Genomic DNA, 17,818 nt, shown 5'->3' with positions numbered 1-17,818 from the left:
TGAGCTTTATTTAGAGTTATTACTTAAGGAACTTCTTTTACTTACCTTTTCATCTGGAATTGTATTTGACATATCTGAGTGATGAATCATAGCAGGTATCCCTCCAAGGTCTCTAACTGCAGACCTAACTAAATGAAAATTTTTCTTTTCATTTTCCAGAAGTTCTTTGTATAGTTCAGTATTATTTTCTATCATGCAAGTGAAAAAAAAAAAAAAGAGAGAGAGAGAGAAATTAGACTGCTATAATCCAAAAGCAGACATGAATGAGAATTAGAAAAGTTAATCAAGAAAAAAAGACTAACCATGATCAGGTGCTTTATGAGACATATCAAAATAACTATCATCAGATTCAGAGGAAGAATTTAATACCACTGAGCCGGTCTGTGTGCATTCCACAGTCTGAGTAGTGCGCTGACATATAGCATCAAAAGGCACGTAGCAAGGATGGTAGTGATGGATCAGGTAACACAACACACGGCCATCTGAGAAAGATACTGTAAAATTCTCCACCTGATTAGAAATACCAGAAAAATAATTCGTTGTATTTAAATACTAATAATGGTTTCGTAGTTCATTATTTCCTTTTAATAACTAAAAAGAATATTAATTGCTAATACCTAGTATGGTACCATATTCATTGCCAAATTATCAATCATCAAATATTATTCTTTTCAAAAGTGGATTCTGATAACATCATTCTGGGTTAGATAGTGTTTCTCAAGACTTTATATCTTTCTCAGAACCTCAGAATGTGACATTAGTTGGAAACAGGCATTACAAATAATAGTTACTTAGTAGGAGGTTACGCTGGTATAGAAAGGATTCTTAATCCAATCAAAGTGATGCTCTTATAAGACAGACACACAGACAGAAACAGAGAGAACACCACCTGATTGCAGAAGAAAAGACTGGAATAATGTGTTAATAAAGATTACTGACAACCATCAAAACTTAAGAGTATGGAGTGTCTCACCTAGAGTTTTAGTAAAGAGTATGGACAACACTAACTCCTTGATTTCAGATTTCTAACCTCTAGAACTGAGAAAATAAGTTGCTATTTTAAAGCCACTCAATTTATAATATTTTGTTATGGCATTCTTAAGAAGCTACAGTTAGAGTCAGTTCTCATATATCTACTGAATACTGAAGGAGGGACTACTGAACCACTGTTTATAGGGGAAAAACAGGGTTAAGTTCCTATGAGCTTCTGTCACTACATTTTTATCAGTCAATCAACATATAACTCCAATTTATGTTTACTTCTGACTCAATAATGTTAAAAGTCACAGCCAATAGCAGTGTATTCAATGCCTGCATAAATCTTACTTATTCATTGTGACTTTAGATTTCAGTTTTCTCTTAAGAATACCATACATTGAGCCAGAGATATAGCTCTGCCCCAACACCTGACTGGCCAGCACAAAGTCCTGATTTTGATTTCTAGTGTCAAAAAAAAAAAAAAAAAAAAAAAAAAAAAAAAAAAAAAAACAAAAGAAAGAAAGAAAGAAAGTAAAACAGACAGACAGAAAGAACATTATACATTGCTTCAGCACTGTATCTGAGGGACACTTTAAACTAGGATATCAACAACAAAAAATCACAAAAATGTAGAAAACACAGCACTAAATAGACCATGCAAAGGACATGTGCTCATAGTCTAAAAGCTAACCTGACAGGGTACAGTATCATCTTGTTGAATCTACCATGGAAAAAAGAGCCTTGGTATTGGCACATCAGCAAACGACCATCCATAAAGTCCCCAGGGTTGACTTTGGCATTAGAAATAAATTTTAACTGGATCTTACTTAGCTCTCTAGCACTTACATAAGACCCAGGTTATCCACAGATTTGACTACCTGTCTGCTAATAACTTTGAGGTTTAATATATTTAATTACATGTACTGTATATCATTCTTCATGTTTTATATATCATGACAAGCTATTTATTCATTTCTGTCTGGGCAATTTATTTTCCTATATTTGCACTTTAAAGTTTATCTCACACAGTAATACAGTAACAACCTAACAAGTTACTAGAGAAAAATGCAACTTAGATTTTACTTTCTGTTTGTATAGTCGTAGCCAAGTTCTTGGTTGTACCTTCTGCAGGATGGTTTCACTTCGCATTTATCTTTATTCTAAGATTTTGATTATCTTGTATCCTAGATATATTCAAACATTTTTATAAAAATGTTTTATCTGTAACTTTTTTCTTACTGATAAAATTACCACATGTGGTATAATTGGTGACAGATTATATAAAATATAACATGACAAAATGCTCATTTGAGAAAAAGTTTGTTCATATACATAAACTATTTCAAAACTGGAAGAAAAGTTCTTATACATAAGTTTGACTTTAAATAAAATTTATTTGTGCAAAGATAACTGGATTAAAACAAAAGCAAAAGAACTTACCTTTTTCTCATAGAAAGCACAAACAGAATTTACCCAATCCATCAATAACTTCACACTCTCACTGTAGTGATGTAAGGTACTACTATGCCCTTGGTCTTTCTTCTTATTTTTAACAGCATCAGAATGGCACGATGATGCAGACATTGTTTTCTTTATACTCTGTGTGTCTTTTAGAAAGTTAATTTCTTCCTTTAATTGATCTAAGTTAAGGGAAATCTCTACCTGCAACATACAAATAAATATTTTAACTTTTTCATATTTTTTTTAATCCACAGTAATCAAAGTAACTCTTCTACTTAGAGAAACTGTATAAATTTGGAATAAAATGTAACCTAGTCATGGATTTTAAAAATCTAAGAAGTATCCAAACTGTATATTTTAGCACCAAAGAACTTTTTTAAAAAAGGCAAATATAGCCAGGCATAGGGGTATGATGGTGAATATCTCTAACCCCTTGCTTAGGGAGGCTGAGGCAGGAGGATTGCTGACAGTTCAAGGCCAAGCCTGGACTAAGAAGTAAGTTTTAGGCCAGCCTGAACTACATAGTGAAACTCTGTCTCAAAAAGATAGAAAAAAAAAAAGCTGGCCATGGTGGTGCATGCCTGTAATCCCTACACTCAGGAGGCTGAGGCAGGAGGATCATTGCAAGTTCAAGACCAAACTACAAGGCCAGCCCAAATTACATAGTGAGAACCTGACAGGAAAAAAAAAAAAAGGAAATATAAACTATACAGAAATGGTAGAATGTTGTGGTTAAGAACATGGGATATAGGTCACACAAGCTCGCATTCAAATCTCAGGTCTAATTCTTATTAATAATGTACTTTAGAGTTAGTTTCTGTCTCTGTGAGACAGACTGAACTTCATGCAATGAAGAAAAAACTGGAATACATAAAGCAATTATCAACCCCTGGGACAGACTAAACTTCACAGATGGTTATCAGTGTTAGTATTAATAAATCAATATTCAAAATTCAGTGTGTAAAAAGTACACTGTCCCAAATGTACAATACCTGAAAAGCAAATGCTATTTTCCAAAGCAACCCAAGAGTTTTTTCTCTGTGCCTGTCCACAATGTCCTTAGATAGGATTGTATTTCCTAAAAGTGAAACAGCAGTCTATTAGTATAATGTATATACTTATCAATATTCGGTGAATTAAAATTTATCTTTCCTGTTTTTACCATGCTCATCACTTAATTGAATTCCTCGTGATTTAAGAATTTGAAGAACAATATCAACATTGTGCATCTTTTGAAGACGACTTATTGCAGGCATCCTGAGTTTCTTTGAGAGATTCCAGTTCTGTGTGAGAAGTTCCATGGTTCGCCTAAGAGTAAAATAGTTATCAGATAAAATTGCTATATAAAACATGCATTTTTTGCCAAAAAAAATCCTTTCATTTAAATAGTTATTATCTATACAAATCCCTTAAGTTTAAGCATGTGAAGGTCAAAGAGAACCCCCAAAATTCAGAATTGCACGGTTGCATAGTTAGCAAGTGCTTTCTCATTTAAGTCTGAAGGATGAAACCTAAGGAGACAAATTAGAGGAATGGGGCGGGAGTGCGCAGGATTGAAATGGATTAAGATATGCTAAATGCATGTACCAATTTCCCAAAATAAACCCAATCATGAGTAGTAAAATGCACTTGCACAATATAATTTTAAATATTAAAAATTATATTTGAGTACCTACTTAAAAAATACATGTATTCCAGAGTTTAAATTCAGATCTGTAATATCATCTAGATTAATATGTTTTACCCACTACAAAATAGTAAATGTTCCTACAGGAGAAGCAAGCCCCAAATGGTTACTGCATGTAACTGAAAGCTAGTAGAATTAGATAGGTATGATGGCTTGGACTTACAAAAGGAACAAAACTACATGTGAAATATTTTCAGCAAATAGTATTAACTACAAAAACTGTTCATGAGAGACACAGATATTGTAATTCTCAAGACTATTAGCTGGCAAGAAAATTCAGGAAAGAAAAGAATGCCCATGGAAACTTAGGGAGGAGAGATATATATGTTGATTTAGAAAAACTCAGTCTAGAAATATCTTCCTCAAAAATGTCAGAGAATGCTTCCATTCTGGCCAAGCGGCCCTCTGACCTCTGAGTGAACAACCTGAGACTGTGAACTGGTTTTAGGCAGGCCTGAAGATCAGCAAGGTTTTGATCAAACCAACACATATCTTCCCAAAACTTGTGTTTCTTTTTCTTGGCCATTTAACTATCTCTTAGCACAAGGTAACCCTTCAAGTACTTGAAGACATTCACGTGTAAGAGCGTGGTGTTCTACTTTTCTAAATATTGAGTTCTTTCAACTGGTCTTCATGAGAAATGGACATACGGCATTTAGTTTATACACTAGATATATCTAGTTAAAACAAAGAAATTAAGAAGTGTATTCAAAATCTTCCCTAATCAGTTAAGTTCCTAGCTAATGTGACTTTCAGAATGAAGAGAATCTGCAGTGTTCTTGCTATAACATAAGCAATTCAAAATCTGACAAAAAGATACCAGGTCAGATAGAGATCTGGAAGCTTTACTGTAGCAGAAATAATTTATAGCCGTTAACTCATATTTCAGAGTTTAACTGGCTGTTTTGAGGTTTAACAAATATACAGAGAAAAATATACCTTAGCTATAAAAAAGTACTTTCCTTTGACCCTAAAGATGTCTCCTTGGTAAGAACATAACATACCTTGGAGAGTTCCCTAGAAACAAGATTGTTTTTACTGCAGAAATCCTAACAAGGCCAACTACAGCTACATGGTAAAAACCATTCTTTCCAAAGCATAAACAGGTATTCATCATGAAACCCAAGTCAATTTTGAGGATTCCAATTTGTTACTAGGGAAATACTGTATCTGAAGTATACAGTATTCGTGGAGATACCACGAATTTATGACTCAATTCTAGTACATAAAAAACTTGGCCAGTTATTCTACCTCTTCATCTTATTGTTTTCATTTGTGAGACTAAATAGTCTCAAATGATAACTCATGAAACCACAATCAATGTAAGTGTTTTATATTTTAATTAGTTTCAAGCTCTTCCTAAATCGTGTTCTAAGATGTTAGATTCTAATCATGCTGGCAGAAAAGAAAAATTAGATAGCAAACAAAATTTTTGCATCTTAAACTGATAACATCATTTTTCTGAAAGAGCATTTTCAGTTTTGTTTAACCCTAAATTTATTCCATTATGTGAAAAAGTAAGAAAAATCAAAGTACAGAAAATAATCTATATCATTTCCACAAAACTTTCCACAAGTTACGGAAGTTATGGAAACTTTCCATAAAAGTTTCCACAAAACTTTTATGTATCTCACTAAGCAAAACAATTATATTTCTTATACTTACACAAGACGCACTCCACACTGCAAGTCTACAGCAAGATTTGTAACAGCAAAATCAAATTCATCAAATGGTGTCTGAACATGACTAACAGGTAATCCCAACAAGCTCAGGTGACGGGAAAGGTCACCTTCACCACTTAGAAAATCTCGTGAAAAAGCCAGAAGAATTTCTTTACTAGCCTATAAAGAAACAGGTTGCAGGTATTATATTTTATCAAAATCTGACCTACAATTAAAACTTCTCCAAATTGCAGATATGCAATTAACAGTTTTGTAAAAAGATTCCCAGTTTCACAGGTAATAATGTAAATTTCATACATTTCCAAGACTTTCTTTAAAAACTGCTCACAGGGGCTGGGGATTTAGCTCAGCGGCATAAGCGCCTGCCTTGCAAGCAGGCAGTCGTGAGTTCGATCCCTGGTACCGATAAAAAAACAAAAAACAAAAAAGACAAAAAAAAAAAAAAAAAAAAAAAAAAAAACTGCTCACAATATACTACCAAAACTGGCATCTAAATTAAGGGAAAAAAATTCTCTCCATCTAATTCCTTAGAACCATAGTTAAGTTCAATCTTAAGGGTGAAATGTAAGGGTGAGATGGATGATATGGTAATGAAGACTCAGCCAGTGAAATCAAGTATTTTACTAATAGGACTCACTAGATACACATTATTCCCTATTCAGAATATTCTTTGGAAAACTAATATTCTTTCTACAGAGAAAATATGCCATAAAAACCTTAAAAGTCTCAAGTGAAAGAGGAATTACAAAACATAAAATGAGAACTGTACCTTGAATTCAGCATCTTTACAGAAAAGACAAGGGTCATGATCAATAAGTTTGGACATCTTGGCATGATCAAGGAAACAAACCAACAACAATAACTTTTTCAGTGTAAACCTGGACAAGGCTTCTTCATGACCTTAAATAAAGTACAACAAAGTAACAAATTATCTACCAAAGGCAATTTGAACCTTCGGGTAATAATATGCTAGTAAAAATAGTAACATTCACAAATAAAACACAGTGCCTTTTCTGGTGACTTACATGTGAGAAGCATTAAATCCTCATAATAACTCTAGTGGACAGGTAGCATTCAATATGTCCAGTTCCTGAACCAGGAAACAGGCACAGCAACATCAACAGATTCAACAGATGTCACTCAACAAACATTTAATAAACACCAACTACCTGCAAGCACCATCCTAGGTGCTAGATACACAGTAGCAAACTATAACAAATGTAAATTCACAGGTCTTACAACCTACTGGAAGACTGAGTGAACAGAGACCACAAAGAAGTAAAAGTAATTATAAGCAGTGATGGAAGAAAATGGGAATGAAAGAAGGCAAAGGTAAACAGAGGCCTATTTAGATTAGTTTGTTTGAGAAACTAATATCACATACAAACAGGAAGAAGAACAAGAGGCCATTTATGTGTAGTGTGCAGAAAATGCATTGCAGGCAGAAATACCATCTCTGTATAGATGTGGAACACTGGGGTGCCGATATTCAGCTGCTATATCAGGATTCCAAAGTAAGCGATTCAGAATAAATACAGCCAACCCGGTGACATCACTATTGTCTTCCAAAGATATGAGCTCTCCGTAAACTGTCTGAAAAGAAAAACCACAGCTAAATTGATGCTATGTCAAACAAGCAAAGAGATGAGACACAAGAAAGGCAGACAACAATCTTCTAAGGCACTAACTCCATTCTTTTCCAAGATAGCACCGGAACGACATGACTATTTGGTAAATAAACTGTAAAAAAAATGCAGTATACATCTTTTTGTTGTACATGGTACATTTCACAATGAAAAAAAAACCTCGACTAAGATAAACTTCTAATCAGAAGACAAGCAATAATTATATTTGTTTTCCTTTATTCAAAGCCCTATCAAACATGTGTATGGTTTTCAAATTTACTTATTATTGTACCACTACGTAGATGCTAAAAAGAACAAGAGAAATCTATTCAAAATTTTATAATAGTTAAGAAGTAGAAAACCATTTGTAAACAATGGTGGTAAACCTATGGCACGCGTGCTGCAGTGGGCTGTTTGTATAACTGAAAGCTCTAGAAGACTATCATTGATCTAAGATCTATACATAATAATTTAGACATATTCATAATCAATGATAAACATCAAATTAGTTTACTATGACTTTTAAGGCAATTAGAAAATATTAAAAACATCAAATTATATTCTATAACCGTACATTGTCATAAGATAGAAATGAAAGCAGGAAGAAGTATTAATTCTCATCAAAACATAAGAAATTTATCTTTCTTTACATATGTTTCATCGCTGAACCTTCCTTAAAATTCTCAAAAGTCATCTCTATTTATAGACTCCTAAAGTATGCTTCTGAAACAAGAAATAACGCTTTACTGTTCACAACTACTGCCCCTCCACACCCTATAAAAAGATTTACAGCCCTACCACAACCATTGACTGTGTCTCTTGCAGACGGATAATACATCCCTGCCAAGTTTGGGCTTAACTAGATAATCTGTTCTGTACAGTGGAATCAGGTGCACCTATAACAAAAGGTACATCTAAGCAAAAGTCATAAATTGCTTTGCATGTTTCTACCTTTCCTACAAAATGTCCCAAATACCAGGGGCCTCTACTTCATTAGAGGTTCCATAATTATTCAACATGTAAAGCAGAGCCAACTGATATGTAATTTGTTGACTAATAAAAGGTAAAAAAGCTGAAATAAATTTTAGCAATGACACAACCCACAGTAACCTTATTTATTCTCTCTGATACTAAAGCTAATGATACAAAGAAGCTAGATTTTCAAAAAATTCCTTTCAGCCCCAAAGATTCTTCTATTAAACATTTGAAATAAAATACATTATGAAAGTAATCTAGAAAAATAATTATTAAAATCTTACTAGTAAAAGATCAAAAGGAAGCACAGAAGATGCCATTTTATAAAAGCATACTTTTAATAGCCAAGTACTATTACTAATTCAGCTAGTTTTAAATTTTGAGATATTACTGGGGCAACTAATAAATAATTCAAATCCAGATGACATTTTTATTACTAGTATCCCATCAAAATGGCTAGAAAGGTATGCTTTGCCATCAGTCTGGTGTAGGTTAAAAGCCTGACCAATCAACGACTGTCCTTTGGGAAGTCATTCACATCTAAGCTTTACTAATGAAGTGAAAACAATACATACCTCACTGATTTTCAAAGTGATTTACATTAAAAACTTTTAAAATGGCTTAATCTTTTTATTTATAAATGTTCAAAATTGAGCTTACTAGAGTTGTCATATCCAGCACAAAATTATGAGTATTTAAATAACTATATATGAACATGCAACAATATGGTAGTAACATGTAATGGTATGGCCTAATTACCTAATAAGCATTGATTAAATGATCTTGCATTTTATACTGAAAGATGAATCAAGTTAATCAAATGACTGTAGCTTTTATAAATGAAATTATTATTAAAGAGTCTATTCTATTAAAAGCATATCATTAAAAAAAAAAAAAACAACACCATAAATTGTTTTCAAAAATTGAAGCAGGTTTACCTCTAGGCCAATTCGAAGCCACAAAGGATTATATGATAGCAACCAATTCAACACTTTCTGGCGTTCTCCTGAAATGCAAGTCAGAAGAAAGTTAAAATCAGAGGTATAATTTAACAGACATAATAAATAAAACCTCATAGAAAGCTGGGCAGTGTAGCACATTTCTGTAATCCCAGCACACAGGTAGCTAAGGTAATAGAAAACTCATTTAATGCCAGACTGGGCTACATAGCAAGTTCAAGACCAGCTCTCAAAAAACAAAACAAACAAAAATATACCACAAAAACCAAACAACTTAATAGAGATAATATCAGTGAAAAAAATCACTTATAAGAAATAAGTTAATTTAAATGGCAAATATTTCTATCCTTAAATAGGCACAATCATCCTTATGGGGAATTTAGGCAGCAAAGCTAAAGTAGTTTGAAATATACACTCTTGATATAAGTACAAAGGAAGCAAAATCAGCATCTGGAAGGGATAACTGCACTTTCATGTATATTGCAATGTTATTCACAATACCCAAGCTATGGGGTTAATCTCGAGTGTCCTTCAACAGGGGAATGGATAAAGAAAATGTGCTGAGTATGCATGTGTGTGCGCGCGTGCAAACACACACACACAGGTAAATGTGTGAGGTGGCAGATATGTTAACTAGCCTCACTGTGGTCATCATTTCATAAGACAAACATATCACCATGGTGCACACGTCAAATATACACAATTTTTATTTGTCAATTATACTTCAATAAAGCAGGCTGAATGGGAAAGAAGCAAAAATTAGAGTTGACTAGGGAAGCTGAGACTGAAGAGGCCAGAATGGACAATTTAGACCCTGCCTTAAAATAAAAAAATTTAAAAGATAGGGCTGTAGCTCAGTGCTTTCTAGATTCAATACCCAGTAGTGGGCAAAGAAGGCAAGGAGAGAGAGAGGGAACCTCTAAAGTGTGTTTAGGGAATTAATCTCAATATTTCTGTAGTATCTTACCAACATCTTTCCAAAGGTGTCTATCTTTTCGTACAATTAACCGCTTAGCTTCAATTTCAATTTCAAGCTTTTTAATAGCTTTGACCATTTTTTCAGAAGTAAACAGATGGCATGCCGTGCGACGTAATCTATTCAACCTGCACCGAGCAGTATAAGCTCTGAGAGACATTTCATCTTTTGTAGGTGCTCTAGGAACACTTATTTTATGTTGATTCTCCACTCCCAAAAGCAAGGTAGCAGCATTTACTGCATACAAAAAAAAAGAGGAGAAATGTTTCTGATTAAATAATATCTCTGTATATTCCTAAATTCAGCAGTAAAACAAGAACAACAAAAAAACATTTTTTTTTTTTGCAGCGGGAAATAGAGGCAGAAGGGAGAGGCAAGATACGGAATGGAACTGAGATGGTTACCCACAGACACCACCTCCCCACAAGGAACAGAGTATTGTTTTATTGATACAAACGTGTATCAATAAAAAGTAAAACTTCAGAAGAAAAGAAGGTCCAACAGAATCCATTCCCACTCCCCCCAAATTCTTCCATCTCACTTTTAAGTCTCATAATAAGTGTCACCACTCACCATGTCTAGTCACTTATCAGCTCTGCCTGCAGCATGTACCCCAAGTCTAGCTACTTCCCACTGCATGCACTGTCACACCTCAAATATGAGCAACTCTGAGACTGAGAAAATGGATTCTTGCCGGGTGTGTTGGTGCACGCCTGTAATCTCAGCACTTGGGAGGGTAGGCAAGAGGACCACCACAAATTCAAAATTATCCTAGGCTACATGAGTTCAGTTTGGACTAGAAAGCAAGACTCTTGTCTCAAAAAAAAAACAGAAAACAAAATCAGAAAATTATTTCTAACTGGTTTCTGTCTCCAATCTCCTAATAAGTTTATCTAAGGAATTTGATCTTTTTTAAATAAAAATTTAATTTTGAAACGTAATTGGAACATTTATTAAACACATTTTCTTAAGAGAAAAAAACTTATTTCCTTTTGGAAATAAGGCCCTTTTGGGCTTTATTTCCTTTTGGAAGACCAAAAAAAGGATCTTTCCTTTCATTAAAAAAACCTACACTTCTCTGAGAAATGTAAACCACTGTCTTAATATTGCAACAATGGTTGGGTGTGGTGGCATGAGCCTGTAATCCCAGCACTTGGGTGGCTGAGGCAGGAGGATCACTGCAGAACTGGAGGGCAGCCTGAGCTACATGCTTTAAGTGAGGTCAAGGCCAGCCTGAACTACACAGGGAGGTGCAGTTAAAGAAACAAATAAAAACACACATGGATATTGCAACAATGGAGAAATCAGCATTTTGACAATAGCTTAACTGACAGTTTGACAATTCAAATGTTCATATTTACTCATTTAGACCTGAAACTGATGCCTACAATTTAAGAGCAGCACAAAGTCTCTTTTTCTTGCAAACAAAATCAAATGTGTGAAAGGTACCATGTTTCTACCTTGTCCCATACTCAACTCTTCTCACTCAGAATAAACTACGAAAAGTTTTAAAATTCCTTATATGAAATGATTTCAGATTCCTCATAATCCTGCAACTCCCTACATATCTCAAAATGGTTTAGCCATAAAAGCCGACTCCATTGGCTAAGACATAATGGAAAGCAGAAAGTAAATAGTGAATTTACAAAAAGTGAAATGCACATTTTAATATAGAAAATCTATGTAAGGAAAACTACACGCCATCAGCTGCAATATAATAGAGTAAGTATAATGAAACAATGACAAATGTCAAAAGTTTGATGTTTTATAAGAATGTTATTAAATTTAAACATTAATTTAATGCTTACCTTCAGAAACATTTGTGTTCACTGTGAAGTCATCAGGAGTTAGTATAAAATTTAGCCACCAAGTGAAACCCTGTTCCTGCTTCTCTTTCCAGCGTTCATCATAAAACATGTTTTTTGCAGCAAATGGCATTGGGTGTCTTGGAATATCTAAGAATTCAATGAGATGATTTTGTAAGACAATTTCCATTAAAGTATTATATAATGTATACGTAAAGCTTTTTTCTAACCCTAAAAACAAAAAATCATTAAAACAGTAAACAATATTTGCTTTTCACTACTCGGCTAAAAAGCAAACATTCTGGGTACTAGACATGATCAAAGCAACAGGAGAAAAGTAAATAGTATTTCCTGGAATGTTCCAAGTCACTGAGAGTCAATTTCAGTAAAGTCTGATAGAATATCTTAATTTAATTTGAATACAAATTTTAACAATTCTTCATCATCTTTATTTACATACAAAAATGAATTCATTTCCATTAGAAATCAAATTAATGTTTCAATCCACATCACTTTCTCAGATAGTTTAAATATAATGAATACATGCCTGTTTTTAATGGTTTGATGAAGGTCAAATTAGACTGTGCCACAGCAACAATGGATTTTGTCCTTTTGGTTGTTTTATAAGTAGGAGTTTTGAATCCTAATAAATCTAAAATAAATTAGAAGAGAATACCATTATAAATAAATGAAATTTCTAAAATAGGTAATTGATTTAAATATTAAAGTTTGGGTTCTCCACAATCATATTCATTTAACAACTGAAATTACTATGCTTGGAACTCAATGACCAATAAAACACCTGGAAGTTATAGTCCATACATAGTAATTAATTTTTGTCTTCAGAAGCTATAGTTCAGACCAGATTCAACCGCGACTTAATGTGTGCATATACTCTAGACCCTAAGGTACAGGAAAAATGCAGAATTAAAAAGATATGATACCCAGGCCTGGGTAGTTGTGTCTAGTATGGAAGAAACTTAAAAGGAGAGGAAAGTCCTTTTGGATGGGAAGACTGTACAACTGAACTAACTCAGTAAATGACATTAGGGATTGAAGGCATGACCTGTATATATACGTGAGAAATGATATAAGAAAAGGTAGGGAAGCGTTTAAGCATATTAATAACAATGGTAGCTAATATTTTAATAATTATGCTGGGTGCTATCAAATATTAAGTCTTTTACTCATACAATTATCAAAAAAAATCTATCAGAAGAGTGTTCTATCTACAGTTTATACAATTAGGATACTAGGGCTTAGAGCAAGTAAGCCACTTGTGACAAGGGGACACAGCTAGCAAGTACAGTGATTTAATCATAGGCAATACAGTTCCTCAGCCTATACTATTAATCACCTGAAGCACCTACTATGCCAGTGAAGAATTTTAATTCAGTTTTTTAATTCATTTACATTTTAGAAAATAGTATGGACAGTAAAATGTCAAGACTGAAGACCTAAATTAGATATGATGAAATAAATTAAAAGTCAGTAGATCAAATTAGAAAATTATTTTGGTTTTTTTGTCTTTTTCTTTTTTATCAGTACCAGGGATCGAACTCACAACTGCACACTTGCAAGGCAGGCGCTTATGACACAGAGCTAAATGCCCAGCCTTAGAAAATTATTTTAATAATGGAGGCAAAAAGTATGAAGACCAACTAACTAGAAAAGTGAAAGAATGAGAATAGGTTGATCCTGAGGTATATATATACACATACATATATATATGATATGTATATTCCACAACAGCATATACTACTACTAAATATGAACAATAAGCTATTTAGTGCAAACATCAGCAAACTACAGTGATATCCAGCACACTGTCTTTGCATCGTCTATGAGCAAAGTTTTTACATTTTTAAATTGTAGGAAAATATCAAAAGAATAAAAATTCTTGGACTGGTGGCTGCATGCCTATAATCCTAGCAATCTGGAGGACTAAGACAAGAGAACCACAATTTCTCAGTCAACCTGCAAAACTTGGTAAAGCCCTGTCTCAAAACATAAAACAGCTGGGATGTAGCTTAGCTTGTGTACCATGTGTGAGGTCCTAGATTCAATCCCCATACTACAAAAGGAAAAGAAAAATAATAATATCTGATGACAAAAATTATATGAAATTCAAATTTCATGATTCATAAACAGAAGTCTGTAGAACCCAGCCATTCGTTGATTCACGCATCATCAGTATCAGAGCAGCTGTGATAGAGATATGGCCTACACAGCATAAAATGGAATCTTAAATCTATTCCTATTATGAAAATAAGGAACATGATCAAAATCCATTTATAAATGCAACACAGTATTTATAAGGTTATAATCTTTTTATTTGAACATTTAAAACATAAACGTCATGGGAGCTAGACTCCAGAAGCTATTCCTTCTGCCTGCAATCATTTTATTCATAGGAAACCTTCCTTAGCACCTTCTCAGGCCACCTGAACATCGACACAAGGCCTCTCTTCTGTGCTTGCATGATGCACTGGGTTTAGGTTAATCAGCACAGAGAGCAACCTAAGGCTAGGAATTATATCTATTTTCCCTGAGTCCACAAAGTCTAGAACAATGCATACCCAGTAAGAAGCATTTGTAATAACAATAATAAATGTTTCCTTGTTTGTGTTCTAATTTGTCAGAAGAGAGTCTAGCACTACCTGGCTTTTACATAGGCTCATAAATCAGGTATCTAATGTGTACAATTCTCTCTAAATCAGGGGTTCACCAAGTAGCTGCCTCAAATAAATAGGTTTGCGTTAAAATTTCAATGGTTACTCATTACCTTATTCACTAATTCATTCATTCTAAATATCATTTTATTACATACCTTGTAGGAGACCAAAATACATACGTTCCTTATAATCAAAGAATTTGTTATCTGATCAAAATAGATGTACATGAAACAATAAAGAAATATCAGGCAGATACACATTCATATGAGCTATATTTATATTTCCTAAAGGAATGTATTTAGTGGGAAATTCATTAAGAAAAAAAAGTAGTAAAAGCTCATGATAGTACTTGAAATAAGCAAAGGACCTGAATTAATGCAAGGACAACAGACATGAATGTTTCTAAGATCCATAGTAGGGCATGAAGACTAGCATGGCTAGAACAATAAAAAGACATATGGCTAGATAAATATAGATCACATAATGGACCATGTTCAATGATAAAATAACAAGTTTGTAAATAGTCTAACACCACAGAGCCACTGAGCGGGGGAGTAATAACACCATACACTGGAAACCACCAGTTCCTCTGTGTGCACTGGCACATCAGAGCTTTGACACAGTGGATACCATCACTGGAATCTTTGGTCATGTCCCCAAATAAAAAGCTCTCACTTAGTTTTTTTCTTACTTAAATCCTCACAGTGTTGCAAGATATGTTAGAAAGAAAATTTCCTTTGTGGTTATGTAAATCTGTGTTTAAATTATAGCTGGAAGTACTTAACATTATATGTGACTTTGGGCACACTATTGTTTTTAACTGGAGAAGATAGTTGTTAGTGCTTGTATCTAGATGTCCCTCCAGAGCTTCATTTGCTCATAGCTGGAGCTTTTTGGAAGTGGCTAGAGTTAGGGTGTGTGAATAGGATTCAAAGTGTGGTAATTGGTTCAGTCCAAAAGTGTGTTCTGGGTGTGGGCATGAGAAGCCCCATCTTGGGCATGGGTGGAGCCAACCAAGAATCTGTAACCTGGATAGAATGTGAAGGGAGAGATGGAATACTTGCTGCCTTGTGCCTGCCAAACCATGAACTGTTTCTCCTTTGTCACGCAGCCCTGCCATGGAGCCAGCAGACTATGGACTGAAATTTCTACAAAGTGTGACTTAAAATAAACTTTCTCCTTTAACTTGTCTCAGCAACAAGAAGATAAATACGACAAGTCATTCTAGAGACAGTAAACACGAAGTTGCAAAGGACAGAGAATGCTGGAGCTCTCAAGGATCACAAGGAAGCTGAGTGAACAGAGGCAGAGAAAGAGAGAGAGAAAATTATGAGGTTGGATGCTATGCGGATGGTGAAATAGCTTTACATAGGCTTATAAACCACTGTAAGAATTGTGACTTTCAATGTCATAAGAACCCATCAGATGGTACAGAATGAAGAGTCCAAGACTCCAGAATTCTAAAAGTAACTATACAGAAAACAGACTATAGAGAAGGCAAGAATGAAAACGAGGTGACCTCTTTGCACACCTTGCAATAACACAGAGGCTCAGATGGTGCCCTGGAAAGTGGTGAGAATTGGTAAGACTCTGAAAACACAGTAAAATCTTGGATTGTAACTTCTGTGAGTGTTCTGCAAAATGAGCAAATATTTCTAATAAATGTGCTGTGTCTTCCACTTGAATAGTATGGGATACTAAACATGATCACAACTGAGCCAATGGTTCTTCTCCCTCTTATCTCTTTCTCTCTCTGACTGTGGATTGTGGGTGACCCCCTCTCATCAGCAACAGTTTATGGAGGAGATGTCATTGGCAGAGGAGAAGGAGAAAAAGGGAGAAAGACGGGTAAAATGTAGGAAACTGCAAAAAACCACCACTGGAATAAGGCCATTCCAGTGTGAGTGATGAATCTGTTTCACAACAATGCAATGTTGCACTTCTGTGGAATTCTCAAAAGGAGACAAAAGTGAGTATAATTTGAAAGGTTCCTTATTAACACTGCACTGCCAAAAAAAAAAGATTCCACTGAGCCAATAGACAGCACATGGTAATGCAGAGCTTTTAAAGATAAGTGCAGGTTGATTTATTTGTCTTTATGCCTTTTCTTTATTATTCTGTATTATGTTACAGTGTTATAATCATTTTTATGTGGGTATTTTTGGGATGTGAAACAATTCATCTGAGATTTCACTATTTGCAATGGGGAAATTTGCTTTGATATACAAGATTGGATTATAAGCATAGTTCTAGAATGACTCATGGTTACAAACCAAGATTTTACTACATTGTACAGAAAAAAATATTTGTTGGCACACTAGGTTCGGAATCAGGTATGTTTAAATGCATAGGGAAAAAACAATTAAGACAATTCCAAGGCTCTTGGTCTGCATAGTATCAAAGTATGACTTGCATGCTGATATTTGAGATGAAAATAGGATATTTTGGGATAAAGTTAGAAATATATGCCTTTGTAAGAATTAAGATCATTAGAAAGTCAAATAGGAGTATATGTTGGATAGAGGTCAATTCTGAAGAAATAAATTTGGAAGCAAGGTCTGTACATAGATAGTATTCTAAAGTAGAACACAGAATAAGGTCATTAAGAGAGTGAGTAAAAATACAAAAAATGTAAGTCAGTAACTAATTCTTCATGTAGTCCATGGTTTAGGGATAATAAGATACTTCCCCAAAGAAAACAGAAAAAACAACAGTGAAGAGAGAAGAGAACCAAGCAGGAATCTGGGGATGGCAAGATAGGTACAGCTTTAATACTAGGGAAGAAAAAAATGTTTTTGCAAAGTAACGCAGGATTCTAGGAACCTAGCTTTGTTCTTCACTAGTAACTGAGCAGAGGTCGACAGTGAAGAATGTCACCAGGAGCAGAGGCAATTCTTTGGATGACAGTGTGGGTACCAGGCATCTCAGAGGGCCTTCCAAGCAGGGCACAGCCTAAGATAAAGTGAAGTACTTCCTTTGGATGGAAAATTTAATA

General features: G+C 34.3%; 1 protein-coding gene across 1 annotated transcript in view; it reads right to left on the bottom strand.

Moving 5' to 3' along the window:
• Aspm (assembly factor for spindle microtubules) overlaps positions 1-17,818 on the bottom strand; it is a 55,187-nt gene that overhangs the window by 32,913 nt on the left and 4,456 nt on the right. Inside the window, exons 4-15 of the mRNA XM_013158077.3 lie at positions 12,696-12,800; positions 12,152-12,298; positions 10,335-10,580; positions 9,347-9,414; positions 7,260-7,401; positions 6,578-6,708; positions 5,792-5,967; positions 3,602-3,747; positions 3,432-3,517; positions 2,419-2,640; positions 303-510; positions 46-188 (exon numbers count right to left, since the gene is read on the bottom strand). Coding sequence (XP_013013531.1) covers positions 46-188; positions 303-510; positions 2,419-2,640; positions 3,432-3,517; positions 3,602-3,747; positions 5,792-5,967; positions 6,578-6,708; positions 7,260-7,401; positions 9,347-9,414; positions 10,335-10,580; positions 12,152-12,298; positions 12,696-12,800 — 1,820 coding nt within the window. The remainder of the gene's footprint in view (positions 1-45; positions 189-302; positions 511-2,418; positions 2,641-3,431; positions 3,518-3,601; positions 3,748-5,791; positions 5,968-6,577; positions 6,709-7,259; positions 7,402-9,346; positions 9,415-10,334; positions 10,581-12,151; positions 12,299-12,695; positions 12,801-17,818) is intronic.

Source organism: Cavia porcellus, unplaced genomic scaffold, assembly GCF_034190915.1.
Source record: "Cavia porcellus strain 051 isolate PalLab524CR breed Dunkin Hartley unplaced genomic scaffold, mCavPor4.1 scaffold_29, whole genome shotgun sequence".
NCBI classification, from domain to species: domain Eukaryota; kingdom Metazoa; phylum Chordata; class Mammalia; order Rodentia; family Caviidae; genus Cavia; species Cavia porcellus.
The sequence above is the reverse complement of the archived record's forward strand: the minus strand, read 5'-3'. Positions and strand labels throughout refer to the sequence as shown.